The following is a 19,439-nucleotide window of genomic DNA, read 5'->3' as shown; positions in this document are numbered from 1 at the left end:
CCTGAACATGAGCGGGCGTACAGCGGTTTGTATAAAAAGCAATCTGGAACTGTCGCAACGTAGTACATTCTTTCCGATTGGTTCTTTATTCCCGATCATAAAAACACATCCGACACTGACAGAAAGTCTGACACCTACTTCAATCATAGAGAACTGTTCCTTGGGGAGAATGTCCATACTCGGACGTCAATTTATCTGCTGCCAAACATATTAATTGTCACCTCACCTTGTCATTTGAACCAAGAGAAATCCAGGAAGCTGTGTTAAGGTGAAAAAAATTTACTCAAAATGTGTTTTTAGAGCACATTTTGGATGCATACGTCGTGCAGAACTAACTTGAAGCAGCCGGTCAAAACTGATTGTAGTGGCTGAAAGACAGCGGTACGTTATACACGTGACATCAACAACCATGACGTCGCATGAGCCTGCCAATGATAGTGCAATACGTCATTATGAATATTTATTTTCTCATGAATATTTAGTTTATTTCAATTGATACTTCAAATACGTCCAAAGATTGATTATTGCAACAGCGATCGTGCGCGGCCTAGCGGTTAAGAGTCTCGTGTGTCAAGCACGCGTCAGAGGTTCGAATCCCGATGAAGTAACTGACTGATTAATAAATAGAAATTAAGGAAAGGAGAGGGTGAGAGTAGAGGAGGGAAAGTGGAGGAATAACCATAAAAGATGTAACTTTTGGCGCTAGAAAATTAATTGAAAAAGGTGACGTCCGAGTACGGAATTTTTTCCGTTCCTTGCTCTATGCTAGTACTAGTAGTAGTATGCTTCAATAAAAAGTATTTGTCACATTAAAATTGTAAAAAAAATTTACATTCCCATCCCCTCCCCCAAACAAACAAACAAACAAACAGCCAACACCCAAACAAACAAACAAACAAACAAACAAACAGAACGACCCACTCACAGAAAATCGATCGATTGAGAAGCCCGAAATCATCAAGCCAACGAAATTCGACAATGACATGAATGAGCGCGCATTGGCATAAACATGACAAAGTGGGTAGGGCCTACCCTAGCTGGAGTTACCCAGCCCTGAATTTTATCATTGGGCCTACATGACAACCCAATGATACAATTCAGGGCTGGGTAACTCCAGCTAGGCCTATCTGAGTACGGTATCCAAACTCAAACTAACATGACTAAACTTCCACATGTTCCAAGCTCTTGTGAACATTAACTATTAAAATTCGTATTTAATTCTCAAAGTAAACGACAACATGAATCATGATATAATATGTATTACCTGTACAGCTGTACATTTTACGACCAGTTCAGCACATCGAACAGGCCCAACTCGACGCAATGTAAACTGCACAAGTTGTCAACAAACTTTCGTGTGCAGCTAGCATAATACAGCAGGTCAGCAGCTAGCACGCGTCGCGATGTCCGCATATATCTGCAGTACAAATCATTTTGTACTTTGCGTGAGTGAGGGCGCCCTATCTGCTACGTAGAACATTCATCAGAAAAGAGTAAACACCTGAAAAATCCCATGACGAGAGAACACAAATCCCAGGCATTATGGAAGGAAAGCAGCGAGTTGTTGAAATTGCAAGAGTTTCTGCGCTGACAGCTGCGGAATTCAATGTGGAGTACTTCAAGAAAGGTGTATGATCAGTAGTGTCAGTACTATAGTCGTGTTCCCTAACGTGGCGCACTTCGAAGGCGAAGCTTACCCGAATTTCTAGTCCGAGTAACTTGGACCTAGTCCGAGTAACTTTGACCCAACTTATCGCCTTTTTTAACATTTTGGACTATCGCCAGACCATGTCCAAATGTTAAAAAAGGCGATAAGTTGGGTCCAAGTTACTCGGACTACCGAATTTCCTCGTGTAGTGTTGCCAAACCTCAAATTCATGCAGTAAAGTACTACTACTAGTTACTTTTACCTTATTAATGCATAATCATGATAATGCTTGCTATTTAACCTCTGTGAACAATTTCGGTTTCCTGAAATCTAATCTGAAATTCAAAAACGGTGGCGTCCGGAAATTGGGCACAAATTGGCGGGGTGTTCCCTAACGTGGTGGCGCACTTGAATAAATCGCGGAAAATTCCAAATTAACATTTAAAAATTGATAGTGGGTATTTTGCCGGAGGTAATGACGGCAAACTAACGTTTACTAAGTAAAGGTTTGCCGGCGGCAAACCATATCAACAGAGGGCGCTGTACTCTTTAAGATAGGGCTGAATTACAAGATGTATTAAATTCCCACCAAAAGTTGAAGCACGTTTGGTGTAGTGGTTAAGCAAAAGCTCTAGTGAGCGGGATGACTCGGGTTCGATCCCAACCCCCGCCACATTTTTAAGTTTTTTTTTCCCATCCCCAAATAAATAAGAATATTCTTCTTTTATTATTTTAAGGCAGTGTATATTTTGCCGGAGACGGCAAACCTTTAGTAAACGTTATTTTGCCGGATATGCACTGAACATGCGCAGTTACTGTTTTTTTTTACTTAAACATTTTTAGTCTGGCTCCATGCCAAAATTATCGTTGTTACCTCGTATTCACAAGATGGGATTCAGACCATTTTATAATTTCGGACTTTATTTCCCTTTAAAAAAAAATCCTCCAGAGCCACAAATCTGAAAAAGAAAATGTAATACTCTGCAAAAAATGTTTGAGACATGTTAAAATAATAAAAGAAGAATATTCTTATTTATTTGGGGATGAGAAAAAAAACCTTAAAAATGTGGTGCGGTCGGAATCGAACGCGAGTCATCCGCTTTCTAGAGCCTTTGCTTAACCATTCCACCGAGCGTGCTACACAACTTTTGGTGGGAATTTAATACATCTTATAATTCAGCCCTATTTTAAAGAGTACAGCGCCCTCTGTTGATATGGATTGCCGCCGGCAAACCTTTAGTAATCGTTAGTTTGCCGTCATTACCTCCGGCAAAATATTCACTATCTTATTTTAACATGTCTCAAACATTTTATTGCAGAGTATTACATTTTCTTTTTCAGATTTGTGGCTCTGGAGGATTTTTTTTTAAAGGGAAATAAAGTCCGAAATTATAAAATGGTCTGAATCCCATCTTGTGAATACGAGGTTACAACGATAATATTGGCATGGAGCCAGACTAAAATTTGTCACCGTAAAATGTTTTAAGTACAAAAAAACAGTAACTGCGCATGTTCAGTGCATATCTGGCAAACTAACGTTTACTAAAGGTTTGCCGTCTCCGGCAAAATATCCACTGCCTTAAAAATTTCTGTAAACTTGATAAATTCTGATAAATAATTATTATCTGTACTTACATACCCAGCCAGATGTTTGTCAGAAAATTATTTTCTTATTTTTCGGGGCATTTTCAAAGGGTTTACTTTGCACTTGAAAATAAAATCGGAAAATCACGCCAAAATAAATTTTTCTTCGAACTTTGCTACGGGTAATGAACTCGCGATTTATGAACAGGAGTGTTTAGAACTTGATGAAATTTCACTTTCTGTGAAATCTCAGTTAAAACTTTTGCTCTAGGTAGGCGCTACAGGCGAAAAATCAAAGTGCGCCACGTTGGGGGCCGCGCCACGTTAGGGTACATCAACAATACAGTAGGCCAAGTTGCATGACTTCTAAAAACTTTGGGAAACATTCCCTGCACCCGATTTCACGAAGCGCTGCGACGCGTCGCAACTCGAGTTACGACTAGCCTTGGTCAATGCTCTCGTCGTTATTCGTCCCGTACGCGGTCAATCGTCGGCATATATCCTCACGCGCTATGCACATGCATGTAAAAATACAGCGCGAACAGCGACCTCATGCGGCCACTATTTTTATATGCAAATCAGTTGGGGACGATGTCGAGCCTTGGTTCAATCGTCCATGTGAGGTTTTAGGGGTGGTGCTCATTATGTTAATAGCCTTAGCTGACCTTAAATGTCGTTTTCTTATTGGTCGATCGTTGCGTGGAAACTTGCATAGTGAAACGTGGCACCGTACATAATCCATACACGTACACGTTGTGTGTCTCTGCACACGGCACCAATGCACAAAAACTGTGGTTCCTGTCACGTCCGCAAAAGGCGAATAGCTGCAAATAATTTGATGACGTCCGGATTTACCAAGGTGTGATTGGACACTCCACATATTAGCCCCGCCTACACTTATCTGTATTCGCATACGAGGTCGTGCGCTAGAAATCCAGCGCAAAATAAAGAAAAACATTTATAGCTTTTGCCGACGATTGAACCAAGGCTCTCGATCGTCCCCAACTGATTTGCATATAAAAATAGTGGCCTCGTGAGGTCGCTGTTCGCGCTGTATTTTTACATGCATGTGCATAGCGCGTGAGGATATGTGCCGACGATTGACCGCGTACGGGACGAATAACGACGAGAGCATTGACCAAGGCTAAGTTACGACGTGTAACACGTCGCAACTCGCGACGCATCGTATCTTCCATTTCACGAAAGTTGCGATGTGTTGAACGCGTCGTAAGTTTCTTGACAAAGGCTTAAAACACGTCGCAAGTTACGACGTGTCTAGTCGTCATCGCAAAATAAGAAGAGTCATTTCTAAGCCAGTTTTATGCCATAAACATTACATTAACGAGATTACAATACCGAGGCAATGCCAATGTGTGTAAAGTTGTAAATAGAAAATTCATTGAATAATTATGAATTAGACCAGAATATTAGAGTTGAAATTTCAAAGTAGCCATACAGTCCAATGAGAGCTTGTTTTCCTTCAAAATTGCATCGCACAGCCGCCATTTTGTTTTACGTTTTAACAAATTTCGAGCTGAGATCCGACGACTGTATGTTGAATATCAGACGACTGTTTACTGTACGCTGACTAAAGACATAAAACAGTCACCGAGTTGTGCTATAAATACATCTACGACGCGTCGCACTTACGTATCTCGTTAACGCATCGTAGGAGATGCGACGCATCGCAGCGCTGCGATGCATCGCAAGTTAAGAAGAGTTTGATGAAATCGGGTGCAGCTGGCCATCATCATAAATTTTAACCCAATGATATGAATGAGACTGGTCTGAAAATTTTTAAAGCGTTTTCTCAGTAAAAATTGCAACATTTTCCCCTGCTAAAATGGACTTTTTAGGGCGATCGTGTATGGTGTAGTGTAGGGCCCGGTTCCTATAAGGGAACAAAATCCACTTTAAAATTATTAGAGTTTAGATCGACCAAACTAGTTGGCGACATTCTCAATAAATAGTTCGAATAGGACTCGACGTAGGTCGCTTTTTAACGGGTGCTGGTCGACTCGGTCCGTGACCAACTCAGTCCGAGTCAACTTGGTCCGTGACTGACTCGGTCCTTGACCGATTCGGTCCGTGACCAACTCGGTCAATGACCAACTGGGTCCGTAACCAAGTCGGTCCGTAACCAAGTCGGTCCGTAACCAGCTCGGTCCCTTTGGGAAAATGTGCGCAAAACGACTGCATTTTCTTGTAACAAGGCAAGGCGGTCTCGAGTGCGCGCTTTTATTCCAGATCTCCGTACGCACTTTATAGTTTCTGTTGCCTCAATTTGTAGGTAGCATGTGGACGGCTCGGGCCTGGGATAGCTTGTGGAGCTTAAATAAAAATAAGAGCTTTGAAATAAAACTATCACGCACGACACACGTGTACGTGTGCCGAGGCTACGTACATGTAGGCTGTGCTGCCGCAGCATGCCGGGTTGCCGTCACATGAAAATCCGACTCCTATGAAAATCGGACCCCTATTTCCCTATTATTGGTTGATCCCTCGCACGTGACAGGTCACTCTCCCAAAACGATCCTAAAAATAGCATAGTATCGTACTCACGTGTGCGCAGTACTACTTATGAGTCCACATTTCATCATAGTCGGATATTCACGCTACACCGGCCCTTCGGTCACCCGTACGACCCGGCGCGCGGCGGGCCTTGGGCATATATCCAGCTGGGTGCGTTTGGACTTTGTGAAGAAAATTAAAACGGTGCATGGCCGGTGACACTGCCGCGCCTGGCTGCTCAGCCCCATCGGAACGGTGCACGGCCGGTGGCAGTGCCGCTGCTTGGCCGCACATCCCCGCACCGGACATCGCCACGGTGCACGGCCGGTGGCAGTGCCGCTGCTTGGCCGCACATCCCCGCACCGGACATCGCCACGGTGCACGGCTGGTGGCAGTGCCGCCCTTCTTCACAGCCCCACCGGCCATCGGCCTGGCCGCACATCCCGGCACCGGCTATCAGCACGGTGCACGGCCGGTGCCCGGGCAGTGCCGCGCCTGGCCGCACATCCATCCCCACCGGCCATCGCCAAGGTGCATGACCGGCCATCAGCACGGTGCACTGCCTTTGGCAGTGCCGCGCCTGGCCGCATAGCCCCACCCGGCCATTGCCTTGATGCACAGCCGGTGCACCGGTGACAGTGTTGCGCCTGGCCGCAATAAATAAGACTGTAATCGTAAGGTCTAGGATGTCACTGACAGTGGGGTATGGGCAGTGAATAACGGCAAAGCAGCATTTAAATATTTTACATGTAGGACTAGGGCCCTATGTGGATTTTGATTGTCCACGCAACCATAGCTCAGCGGGAGAAGGCCGCCTAAAATACAGTCTGGATGGGATTGCCTTGTTACAAAAAATGCAATCTTTTAGCATACATTTTCCCATAGGGACCGAGCTGGTTACGGACTGAGTTGGTCACGGACCGAGTCAGTCACAGACCGAGTTGGTTACAGACCGAGTTGGTCACGGACCGAGTTGATCACGGACCGAGTCGGTTACGGACCGAGTTGACTCGGACCGAGTTGGTCACGGACCGAGTTGGTCATGGACCGAGTTGGTCATGGACCGAGTTGACCTGCAAGCTTTTTAACATTTGGACATGGTCGGGCGATAGTAGAGTCCGAGATCGATGGCCCTATTGCGGTTGCTATTAATTTTTTTTTGACCATTTTCACTCGTACCCCCAATCAAAATCGTCAGATTTCACCCCAAAATGGCAGCCTCAAACAAGGCATGTGTGACAAAGATGTTTCCCGAATTGAAGGTGAAATTTCTCTTTTCTTCCCAAAGGTATGTACACCTAACCACCATCATTTGTATTTTCACTTCCCACTGAAGCCTACAGGGGCACACTAGGCAGTTTGACGACCGTTTTGGGGGTGAAATCCGACGATTTTGATCGGGGGTACGAGTGAAAATGGTCAAAAAAAATTATTAGTAACCGCAATAGGGCCATCGATCTCGGACTCTACCATCGCCCGACCATGTCCAAATGTTAAAAAAGCGATCCGTATAGTCCCAGTTACTCAGACTACTCGATAAACAGGTATGTCAAATAATTGTCATACTTCATAGATAGAGGGCAAGGTTTTGATTTTTTGAGGGAAATTTTGGTGGTAAAATGAGGATGACAGCACGGCGACAACACGCAGCCCGAAAATAAAGATGGCTATCACCGCGCGATGTACCGTGAGCACACACGGCGCGCTGAATCGCAAGGCACAAACTGCACAGGAAAATCGTGATTTCTACCCCAAGAAACTGTTCAAAATTGCACAACGGGTGTCATTACTCATCATGTCGGTTTTAAGGCCGTTGTCCAGTCTGTTCTGGGTTGGCCAGCATTACTGTACATAAGAATAGAGAAAAGTCTGCTTTTGATTGTAAAGGTGATTTTTGAGCAATACAAATCTTTTTGACTCTAATTTGATCAAAACAAAACAGGGGCCCTACACTACACGATCGCCCTTTTTAGGAAATATTATTCCTTTCTGATGGCTGAAACTAGTGAAAGGACACTGAAGGGAAAAATGGGAAAAAAATTGCAACCTGATGCCACTTTTTTCTTCATATCATCTCAATCATGTCAATGAAGGTCAGTAATTGCAAAAATGATGATAAGACATGAATCTGGGAGTGAGAAGCATTTCCAATTTTGTTAGGAAATACTTGGAAAATGTTCTTGACTCTCCATCATGTCCATAGACTTTGTTCACAACCGCTGAAGTGGTGTCAGGTCGCAACATTTTGCCCGGAAAAATTTGTGATGGCCAGATGTGGGAGTCTTTCCAAGTTGCATAAGGCTGCTAAGCATGTTTAGCGGAAGTTAGCCTTAAGGCTTAGCTCTAGCCTCTACTGACCGAATATTTTTTTTTTTGGCCTTAGCATACATTTATGTTTTCCTTCCACAGATGTTCCAGTCATTATAACTGATGTGGCTAGTAAGTGGCCAGCGGCTGGATGGACCCTTGAGTCCCTCAAGGAAAGAGCTGGTCATAATAAAGCATTCATCAGACAAAATACAAGCAAGGAAGACTACAAGGTACAAACATGGATAGTGCTGTGGTCCAACGGTTATGGTGTTCGAATCGTGTGCTGTGGTACATGGGTTCGAATCCTGACCATGGGAACATGGTGCTTGTGCTCTGGAGCAAGGCACTTTACCATTATTGCTTCGTCCTTCGGATGGGACGTAAAGCCGTAGGTACCGTGTGTTGTGTAATGCTCGTTAAAGAACCCAGTAACAAATAATGAAAGGTTTGCGGAAACACCATGTGAGAATAATTTCTCAACTAAGAGAATGGTTCTGAAAAGAACCAGAGGTATAAACTCGACGTTCCGGTCAGTAAGCTCTGACCGTCTTCAGGAGAGTGCCTAAACTCTAAGAAAGTGAATACTTAAGTAGCAAAAGGCGAAATCAATGAAGTGTGAAGTTGCATCCTGTGAGGATGCCAAGTAGACGGGATCCTAGAGCAAGCTCTAGGAACGTCGAGTTTATACCTCTGGTTCTTTTCAGAACCATTCTCTTAGTTGAGAAATTATTCGCACATGGTGTTTCCGCAAACCTTTCATTATTTAGTATCTCCACCATGCAAAGCCTCAAATCTTACTAACCCAGTAACACTCATCACTAAGAGAAGGGGTTTGCCTCGGTGTTTCTGGTAGTGGTTGCAATATGCGCCACAGCACCTTGTAAACCCTTATAAAGGTGCTACATAATGGGGCTCATATTTCTCATAAACTAATTTACCTTTCTTTAGTAATAGAAATATCTCCAGCGCCTTGAGTACCTAATAGTTGGTAGATACGTGCGCTATATAAGACTCCGATATTATTATTATTATATTTGATAAACCTTTCTGACATGTAGATCAACACTGGGTATGGATGACAAACCGTGCAATTTATGCATCAGTAGAATTTTTATGCCCCGCGGCGAAGCCGAAGGGGCATACTGTTTCCGCCTTGTCCTTCCGTGGGTGGGTGTGTGGGTGGGTGTGTGGGTGGGTGTGTGGGTGGGTGGGTGTGTGTGTGTGTCCGGACAAATCTTGTCAGCGCGATAACTTGAGAAATACTTAACATATGAACTTCAAATTTGGTTTGTGGATTGTTCTTGGTAATCCTAAGAAGCCTTTTGCATTTGGGGCCAAAAGGCCAAAGGTCAAGTTCACAGTGGCTAAAACAATAGAAATCTTGTCAGCGCGATAACTTGAGAAATACTTAACATATGAACTTCAAATTTGGTTTGTGGATTGTTCTTGGTAATCCTAAGAAGCCTATTGCATTTGGGGCCAAAAGGCCAAAGGTCAAGTTCACAGTCGCTAAAACAATAGAAATCTTGTCAGCGCGATAACTTGAGAAATACTTTACATGTGAACTTCAAATTTGGTTTGTGGATTGTTTTTGGCAATCCTAAGAAGCCTTTTGCATTTGGGGCCAAAAGGCCTAAGGTCAAGTTCACAGTCGCTAAAACAATAGAAATCTTGTCAGCGCGATAACTTGAGAAATACTTTACATGTGAACTTCAAATTTGGTTTGTGGATTGTTCTTGGCAATCCTAAGAAGCCTATTGCATTTGGGGCCAAAAGGTCAAGGGTCAAGTTCACAGTGGCTAAAACAATAGAAATCTTGTCAGCGCGATAACTTGAGAAATACTTAACATATGAACTTCAAATTTGGTTTGTGGATTGTTCTTGGTAATCCTAAGAAGCCTATTGAATTTGGGGCCAAAAGGTCAAGGGTCAAGTTCACAGTGGCTAAAACAATAGAATTCTATGTAATTATTCTGAGATTATAGGGATTAGGGATTAATTCATATAAAACCTACAGAAGACACTAATGCTGTCAATGAATGTTCCATGTGACCAAGGTACATGTAAGTTGATGTTAAAAGAGTGGTGTTATGTCATGGGAACTGTCACCGTTGCGGGGCATTTGTGTTTGTAAACACACCTGACTTGTTTAATTTTGAATTAACCAGTCAAACGGCTTCTTTCATTTCTTTTTTGTAATCATTTAATATGTGGGTGGCACAAGCTTATTGAAACCAAGGACTCCTCAAAAGCACCCTAGGCACTGTAGCTCGCAAGCCTGAAGAAACCTGTAGAGAGCAGACAATGAGAAGTAATTACAGTTTTAGAGGTGGGAGGAAACCCCAGAAGAATATTCTGGGGAAAACCCACGGAATCAGGCAGGGACTGAAAACCCAATCCACATGTTGGCCCAGGCAGGATTCGAACCCGGGTCACAGCGGTGGAAGGCAAGGAAAGTACCGCTACGCCAACCTGACTCCCCCCCCCCCATACAAAAAAATGGAACAAATGAACTTGGGATTTCTTTCAGGGGAGCAGTCATAGAGTAGACAGAGAAGAATGAATGCAATTAGTTGTGAGAGTGTGTTAATCAAATTTGATTGGCTCTTAATGATGACATTGCAGAACTCCTGCTTCATTTCACTGTTTCTTTGCTTTGAATAAGTTGGCAGAATTCCTATTTTATTTCAATGTGTAGTTTCTCAAAACTTGTGCTTTAGAATTACAAAATGTACATCAAACTTAACACAAATAGAGAGATTGTTTTACTTTTAGCTTCTGTAACATTGGTGTTGCTAGCATGCTTGTAGATACTTGTATATGTGTTTATAAATGTGATATTCTGGGTAATAAACTGCAGTATATTCTGCACATGTTTTGTTTGATCATGAATCAGGTGGGTAAAGCATACACCATCCGTGAGAGCACACTCAGAGAGTACATCAATGATTTGGACGAAGACAACAGCCGTTCCAGGAATTCTTATCTCGCTGTGCAGAACATCAAGAGCACATTTCCCGAGTTAGAGGTATTATAATCAAGCTCAGTACTGGGTCATTCACACATCACAATTACAGACTCAAGAATGCAAGTTTCCTCTTCCATCTTCTGATGGGGTCAATTGGCTCTGAGTTCTGACTGTGTCGTATGCCTGTATATGTCATAGACGCAAGAACCATGAATGTTTTGAGAGATTATTTTGTCACTGCCTGCAGTTAAAACAATGTTTGCAATGTTTGGCCAGTTTTCAAATGACCAGAGTAATCTCTTAAAAACTGGAACCATCAAGTATTAAACTACAGTAAACTCCGGCTAAGTCGGCACTCTCGGGACCCGAGAATTTGTGACGACTTACGCGAATGCCGACATCTGCTGTAAGTCGTCATTTTGCCGACTTGCACTTGATTCATTGCACTAATTGGCTCCGATTTACCCTGGATTATCTTTTTAATGCTTGAGTTGAATCCAGCAAATTAATCCTCGAATTGTATCATCACGTTTGGGGTATTGATAGTGGAGACCACGATACATATAATGTACATGTACGTGCACAGTGGTCTGGTATATACCACGCACGCATTGACTGCAGCAGTAAGACAACCCCCAAAATGGACAGAGGGCATGCGTACAGCCTAGAAGGGGGTACTGGTATTGATATGCTCACGATGCGTATGCGATGTATGCAGTAAGACACCCTATTTCGACACCGATGCATGCAGCGATCACGGGCCGTGCTAAACCACTTTTCACTTGACACTTTGCCTACTGCAGTACAGGAAATTGATGCCAATGCGTGATTTGTTGAATGCCAACTTACACAAAGGATTTTGTAATGCTTTTTATGGAAAGGGGACCGAGAGTAACACGACGACTTGAGCGAAATGGCGACTTATAAAAGCCGACTTAGAAATAAAAAATTCAATGGAAATGCATTACGAACAATCGGGACTTTAGTCAGACGGCCGACTTGAGCGATTTGACGAGTTGTACGATGTCGGTTTAGCCGGAGTTTACTGTATAACTTTGTGTTCTATTTAGTACTCTGTCATTAAATGCTTTTGTTTTCCTCAGGCTGATGTTCCAATGCCAGACTACGTTGGTAAGATCCACCTGGGACCCTACCTGTGGATAGCTGTCAAGGGCCATTATGGTAAAGACAACATCATACAGAGTTCATAAACCTTAGCCCTCACCCTGCTGCAATGATTGTGTTTGTCCCTTGTATTCAGGTTTTGGGATGTGGGGTAGGTAAGGCAAAATGGATAAGTTTTCCAGAAAAGTGGCCCAATTTTGTCCATTTGTAAAATGGATTAAAACAGAGGACATTACTTCTAATAGTGGTTGTGTGGTGCTGGCACTTTCATTTCATAGTGAAAAAAAAACCCAGGAAATTGTCGCCAAGGGATGGCCCCAAGCTGCCCCCTGCCCCACCACCAGATGGGCCATTAGAATCCATCAGCTAGAAGCGAACCTCAAATCAACAACCAACACAGATTGTGTCCTATTGGATATGGTAGGATTAATTAGGATTATGGGTTCATTCAGTTCGTTTGGAGGAAACAGTTGTGCATGGTGATGAAAAATCGCAATGTTCCACAAACAGCAGATACAGGATGACCCCCCCCCCCCCAAAGTCAACCCTGAAACGTTTGGCTTTTTTCAAAAATGTGATACGTGAATTGTTACGTTTTGGGTATCAGATTAAAGCTGAGAGTTTTTTATTTCAGATACTAAAAAAAATAGTGAAAACGGCACACTGGGTTGCTGAGAAAATGCCAATTTTGTAAAAAAAAGTAATTGTTTTCATCCGTTCCAAAAGTGCTTCAAACAGTGAAACATGTTACTGTAAGTCCACTGTGCAATTGTCTCTCATTTGTGTAGTTTCTTTCATATTTTGACGTACATGTATATATGATGCTGAAAAGGTTTAAAAATAGTACTATTATGAGATACCTGTTCAGGTGGAAGATAAAAGGTATTTCCATCAAATTAATTTGTACTCTTGTCATATTATGTGCCATGTTGTTTGACAAATAGGTACAGTGAAAATACCGTAGCTGTGGTAATGCCATTGGAATCTTTCCATATTTGGCATTTTCTCAGCAACCCAATGTGCTGTTTTCATGATTTTTTCCAGTATTGAAAAAAAAAAACCTTTAGCTTTAATCTGATATCCAAAACATAAAAATTCACCCATCAAGTTTTTGAAAAAAGCCAAATCTTCAAGGTTGCATTTTAGGGGGTCACCCTGTACATATATTCACAAATTATAACTGTTTACACAAAAACAAATATTTATTTTACGATACTTGCACATGTATACATTTTTGGATGAAAAGACTAATAACGTAAAATGTTCAATTTCTGTTGATTGTTTGCAGAGTACTGCCACTTTGATCCTGACGATGGGCTATTAGTTGTCTTGAGTGGGAGGAAAAAGGTCCAATTATATGGCTGTAATCCCATGCCCCTCTACCCAAACCCACTGGGGTCAAAAGGTCGTACCATTCAGGCCCAAGTCAACTGTGAGGATCCTGATCTGGAGAGGCATCCATTGTTTGCATTAGCTACATGTTATCAAGGGGAACTTGGTCCTGGAGAAATGTGAGTCAATCTAGTCTTCCCAAACAGTGATCACATAATTGAGCTAAGTTACACATCATTTACATTGTAACCAAATAGCCTGAAATTTATGAATGTTATTAAACTGCGTTATTTACCATCATGACAATGTGGAAATCACAGATATTTTCTTTGACTGTAACTCAATGGTGAGATTCAGGGTAAGGTGATTGTAGTGTGATGTGTCTTACTCAGGAATGAGCATTGTGAGTAGCCAATTCCAGGTTGAATCCTTGAACTGAAAACTCAACAATTGGCCTGTTGATAAAGACACTGTGATGGTGTCGCAAGCTCCTGATACGAGCTCTGTAACCAAAGTCTCAAAAAAGGTATCTTTTATTTAATTGATATAATAATGGGACAGGAAATGAACTTTCATGCTCAACATATGGCCAGTTTTTGTAAAGGTTAAGCATTCTCAGGGATGTGATTTCTCCGTTTTTTTCCAGAAATCCGTTTTTTGGGGCCTCAAAAGTCCACCGACGTGAATCGTGTGAATCTGTTGAGAAAATAGGGGGGTAGAATGTGCTAATTAATTATTCATAATGAGTTTTGCTTGCCGAAATATCCGAAATTTACTTACGGACATAAACTTCGTTGATCGATATGTATGCCGCACGCACATATTGAACACCCAATGTGAGAACGAAGTTGAAGACCATGCGTTGCCATTAGTGCGATTATGTGATTTTTCGCTTGGGGCCGAGGTTGTGGTTATGTAGGTCTAGTTCCTGTGTCGGTACTTGAGATGCACGTGTTGCGCTGGTCAGGTGTGCAGACGAGTGCAGCATGGTACACTGGTACCCTTCGCGTGCTAACAGAATCAATGCTATGATGAAGGACCGGAACCAGTGACTACTGCAAGTACTCACAGGTTCGTTTTCCGTGGTATAATCGGCCGAAGTTGGATCGTAAAAATAGTAAAAATACCAAACAACCATCGATGGAAAATAAGGATTTCTGCAAATTAATTCACAGAAAGTGATCTTCATTTTCTGTGTATGTATTTTCCATTGAAATGACGAGATTGCAAAACTTGAACCTGTGGAGAAACATCGTAGCGTGTTTCGGCAGTCCTTCAGAATTTTCGGCCACTTGGGATGGGCCGTACACAGTGCAGCAATGCACACTGATACTGCGCCGGGCCGGCCGTGTGTACGGCGCGATGTACGGCCGGCCAGACTGAATGTTTGCGGCGCTAGCGGCCTTGATGTACGTTAAGCATAATTGTGGAATGACCCACCTCAAATATATTTTTAATTAGGTGAGGCAAGTTTTAATCACTTTTGATGGCTAGTCTTGATAATTTTTGTGGCGCAAATGAGAATCATCCAGGCACAAAATACATGAAATATAAACGATTCCTTCATGTCCTTGCTTTACTACAAATTAATATAGAAATGGTGAAATAATTTTTTTCCAACAATACTACCGACGCTATTTTGAAAGGCATGTTATCGGAAGCAGAAGTGATTTAAGTTTACAATTTTGATTTTTTTTTTACAAAAATATTACAAGATCTCCTCTGAAAAAAACTCTAAAATGCACCAGAAAGCTTCTAAAGTTCAAAAATTTTCGGGGCCCTTAAGCGGGCCCCGAACCCACGCCGTGGCTTGCAGGTTGTTGTATCACAACAAAAATTCCCCCACAGGTTTGAAAAAATTCTGGGGAAAACAGCATGGTTCTCAACTTTGAGTACAGAAAAAACTTTATTAGAACAAGAGTACATTTTAACAAATGAAGGAAAATTCTTCATAAAATTACAACAAATCTGCTTCAGAATTTCAGAGGAAAGTGCCCAGTAATTGCCTCAGATTGCACCACAGAGCTTCGCGCTCGCCGGAGTTTGCACTTCATGCATAAAATTTTCAGTTTTTTTTGTCACAGACCAATCACATCCCTGCATTCTAGACCTCAAGATCCCACATACTTTGAGGACACATGAACATTGCCCACATCCTCGATGCAGGCTAGTAAAGTTCATGATATGGATAGCTCAGGAGATAAATGAAGAATATGAGTTGCAATGAATCGCTTTCTTTGTTTGGATTGCAGGCTGTACATCCCATCTTTCTGGTGGCATCAAGTGACATCTGTAGAAATGTCCATCTCTGTCAATTTCTTCTTTGGTGATGCTGGAGATAACAACTTCATCACTAAAGCCATGGTAAGGATCTTGTGATCAAACGATGTGGAAAGCCTGATGGGTTCAAATACCTCTAGAGTATATTCTGTTCTGATTTCTCCAAAAGGAAGTTCAGTTACCATGTCAGACAGGGAAAGCTAAATTCTGTGTGGGTTGAAAAGCCACTCTGTGTGCACTTTGTGCATTTTGTGATGTTCTTTCAAAGACAGTTTGTTACAATTTTCGTAGAAAACAGTGTCATGTTGGTTCAAATTCTAGTAATTATTTTGTGATTTTTTTCTAGCATGCTTTTTTTAATATCTAGAAAGAGCTGTTGGATTACTTTGGTGATTGTTCTTTCATAAATAATTTAATACTGAGATAATTCTTAGGTATTATCTTTTGTGATTTTAGGGAATGAACAAGTGGCCTGCATTTTCCCATTGGCTGCTTAACATAGTTGAGCAGAACCGTAACTACGATGCCCTTCAGCGAGTCTTGGCCCACCTGCCTCACTCCTTAGCTACGTTCCTCTTCAAGGAATGGAAGGAGAGAGTGTCTCGTGAGCAAGTCAAGACCTTAGTTGATCTTGTTATGGACTATCTTGGAGTAGATGAGCTACCTACAGATGAGGAGAGGACAAGCAAGAATCCACCTCCTCTCAAGATCAGGGGATTATTGTGGAGGAAGTAGTTGCCATGGTGATTGATAACCTAAGCAAACAAATAAATTGAACTTCTTAATTCAGGCAAAGTAAGGAATGTTGTAAAACACGGAATGCTTTTAAACCTTCTCGATTGCTCATTGCTCAAGTAAAGTATAATTTACTCAAAAGAAAGCAATTGTTGCAATGTACATTTCAATTGTATGCGATCTATGTAAAACAGTGCCATTTATCATGTAAATATTTTAAAGGCTTAATTGCAATGTACGTTTTAATTGTATGGGATCTATGTAATACAATGCATTTATCATGTTAATATTTTAAAGGCTAAATTGTAAGAACAAGAACATTTTAAAGCGTATTCTTATGTATAACATGTTCAAAGATATCATGCTAAGGGACTGTACCAGACCATGACAGTTTGGAGATAACCTGCTTTTTTGTTTAAAAATTGGAAAAAAGTAACCATCTTCCAGTATGGGGTAGTTGTAATACTTGTACATGTATTAACTATTTTTTTCTAATAAGGACATTTTAAAATCACATTTCCTTAAATGACTGAGAACATTTATCAGCATAATAAATATGCTTTATTCACCAGTTGTAACTGAGTTACTCTAAACTGAGCCACCACCTTAGTCAGCACTCGCCAAGTCTCAAGTCAGATCACAAGCCCTTCAAGTGACGGTGCACAAAGAAAGGCCTTTGTCAGGGTCCACACCTCTGTAACTTTGACCAAGCCTGTGATGGTTGACCTGTGATTCATTTCATCAGCCACACACTTTGTGAGATTTGAATGTTTTACAGTACATGTACATACGAGCACATTTGTTTTTGAACAGCATGCATGCTCGACGGGAAGAACCACACAGCATTTTGGTTCCTTTTTTGTGGATTTCTCAAGAAAAGAAACAAAATACCGTACATGTAATGAGAAAATTGTGGAATGTGCTGTTGTAGATATGTAATATTAATTTCAAAATATGAAATGTTTGAATGTGAAGTCCGTTTCAGTTTCAGGTACATGTACTAATAATTATTTTAAAGGTTAATATTGAAGAGAAAACTCATAAGCTGCATGTAAACAAGTCATGCCATGTACACTATCACTATAAAAATGAATCTTAAAAAACAATTTGTAAATGACCAAATCACCTGGAGCTCTTCCAAATTTGTAAAAGTATGCTGAGAAAGTAATCGTACAGTATATAGCTCGATCAATTGTGCAAATCATCGAGGACATTTTTTTACTCCTCCATATGTGCAAATTTAGGGTTTTTAGAGAAAGTGTTATTATAGTCACATAAGAAGCCGACGAGGCAGTCAGTTTAATTTGTTTACGCATATGAAAGAAGAATTTTATCTGAAATAAAAAAAAGATCTCAATAAAACATCAACAAGGTTTTTTGTATAAATCTTTTCAGTGTACTTTCCGGTGGCTATTTGAATTTTCACAATGATTTTGAGTGTGATATGAAACAGCCGTTCAACTACTATTCTGAATTCTGATGCAATCCTTCATTGCAGTGCGTGTACGTACGTACGTACGTATTCGCGATGTATCAGGGTGACCGTTTTAGCCGAATTTCGGCTATATTTAACAGAATTATTCGAGAAAAACGAGTTTGACAAAATTTAGCGGAATGAATTCTGTAAAATTGGTGATTTGACAGAAAAATGTAGCTGATTAGTTTTGAAAGAGCCAATATTTTTTTTGGGGGGGGGGGGGGGGGAGGGGGCTAGCAGGGAGGATGCAGAATTTTTCTGACGGGTGTGCTGAAATGTAGACCAGTTATTTTCTGCGGACACTTAGGCCTCCAAAAATCAGTAGGGGAGGGGGAGGGGGGGGGGGGGGGGGGGGGGGGGGGGCTCGTGGCATATTTTTAATGGGGAGCACTGATAAAATCCCACAATCAGGTACACTTTATTAACTAATAGTGCACAAATGCACCCTTCTCACGACTATTTATTTAGGGGGAGACCGTTCGCACGTCCGCCACATTCTTAAATTTTGCTAGTGCATTTCTTTTTTATGGAATTTTGTTTGGGGGGCTGGACAACATTTTTGGCCACCCCCCCCCCCCCCCCCCCCCGTAGAACCGCCACTGAAAAGTTTCAATTTGAGGTTCCCTGACGTGTATACACAGTAAAGTAGACCATGCAAGCAAGACTATAGTTCAACGTGATGCAATTTTGTTTAAATTTAATTTTGTAATTTATTTGGTTTTAAAGAAAATTTTATGATTTTTGTTTTGTTTCAGGAAATTTTACAACATCTGCATCTACCTCCATTCCTCCATGGTATAAACTAGTGTTAATAATGTATTTCGTGTAATAATAAGTTAGCTGGAGCATGGAGGATTGGAGTTACCCAGCCCTAAATGTTATCATTCGGTTGTCAACCCAATGATACAATTTAAGGCTGGGTAACTCCGGACTCCAGCTAATAATAAGTGATATCGAAGATTTTTGTTAAATCTAGCAGATTTAGAAATGCATCTAGCAGAATTTTGCCAGTACCTTACGGTCACTGTGGATATGTTGTGTACGACCATACTACGGAAGTGGCCGAGATACGTACGTACGTGTGGCCGTACTTCCGTAGTCGTCTACACGTGGATTTGTTGTTAACCCACAGGCCACATTGCAGATACCCGGAATTTCAACTTTGGTAGTAAATCCTATGCATGCTATGTAAGTAAATTCATTTGGGTTTGATGCGATTTGAATTAGACCATTAGACATTGCTACTGTTCCGTGATTTACTGGAATTATCAGGGGAAAATAGAAATTTGGCAGAGATGAATGATTTGCCCGGCATTACAGCGTTTACATGGTTTAATACCCCCGGCCCGCGTAATTTTTATTCCTAGGAGGGTTAGGGGCAATGTCATGAATAATTCATGTTTATCCATGAGAACGGACAATGACATCGACAGCATTGTTGTTAGTTACTCAACTAGTTACAATACATT

General features: G+C 41.5%; 3 protein-coding genes across 9 annotated transcripts in view; 2 read left to right on the top strand and 1 right to left on the bottom strand.

The window, feature by feature from the left end:
- Positions 1-1,403, bottom strand: part of LOC119730824 (synaptotagmin-like protein 4) — an 85,113-nt gene extending 83,710 nt beyond the window's left edge. For 6 of the 7 annotated variants that reach the window (XM_038203875.1, XM_038203877.1, XM_038203878.1 and 3 more), the window contains exon 1: positions 1,265-1,403. The gene's annotated coding sequence lies outside the window, so the exon portion shown is untranslated. The remainder of the gene's footprint in view (positions 1-1,264) is intronic. The other variant, XM_038203870.1, reaches the window with a different exon arrangement.
- Positions 1,404-1,497: 94 nt separating this feature from the next.
- LOC119730829 (bifunctional peptidase and arginyl-hydroxylase JMJD5-like) lies at positions 1,498-17,861 on the top strand. The gene is made up of 7 exons (XM_038203881.1): positions 1,498-1,627; positions 8,153-8,283; positions 10,950-11,081; positions 12,125-12,203; positions 13,435-13,657; positions 15,731-15,842; positions 16,215-17,861. The coding sequence occupies exons 1-7, from the start codon at positions 1,543-1,545 to the stop codon at positions 16,491-16,493; spliced, it is 1,041 nt and encodes a 346-aa protein (XP_038059809.1). The 5' UTR covers positions 1,498-1,542; the 3' UTR covers positions 16,494-17,861.
- Positions 17,862-19,017: 1,156 nt separating this feature from the next.
- The window catches only part of LOC119730827 (tyrosine--tRNA ligase, cytoplasmic-like), a 34,992-nt gene continuing 34,570 nt past the window's right edge, over positions 19,018-19,439 (top strand). Inside the window, exon 1 of the mRNA XM_038203879.1 lies at positions 19,018-19,158. Within this exon, the coding sequence (XP_038059807.1) occupies positions 19,152-19,158 (7 nt within the window). The 5' untranslated portion in view covers positions 19,018-19,151. The remainder of the gene's footprint in view (positions 19,159-19,439) is intronic.

This window comes from Patiria miniata, unplaced genomic scaffold (genome assembly GCF_015706575.1).
Source record: "Patiria miniata isolate m_02_andy unplaced genomic scaffold, ASM1570657v1 HiC_scaffold_22, whole genome shotgun sequence".
Lineage (NCBI taxonomy): Eukaryota > Metazoa > Echinodermata > Asteroidea > Valvatida > Asterinidae > Patiria > Patiria miniata.
This window is presented reverse-complemented; position numbering and strand designations above follow the sequence as displayed.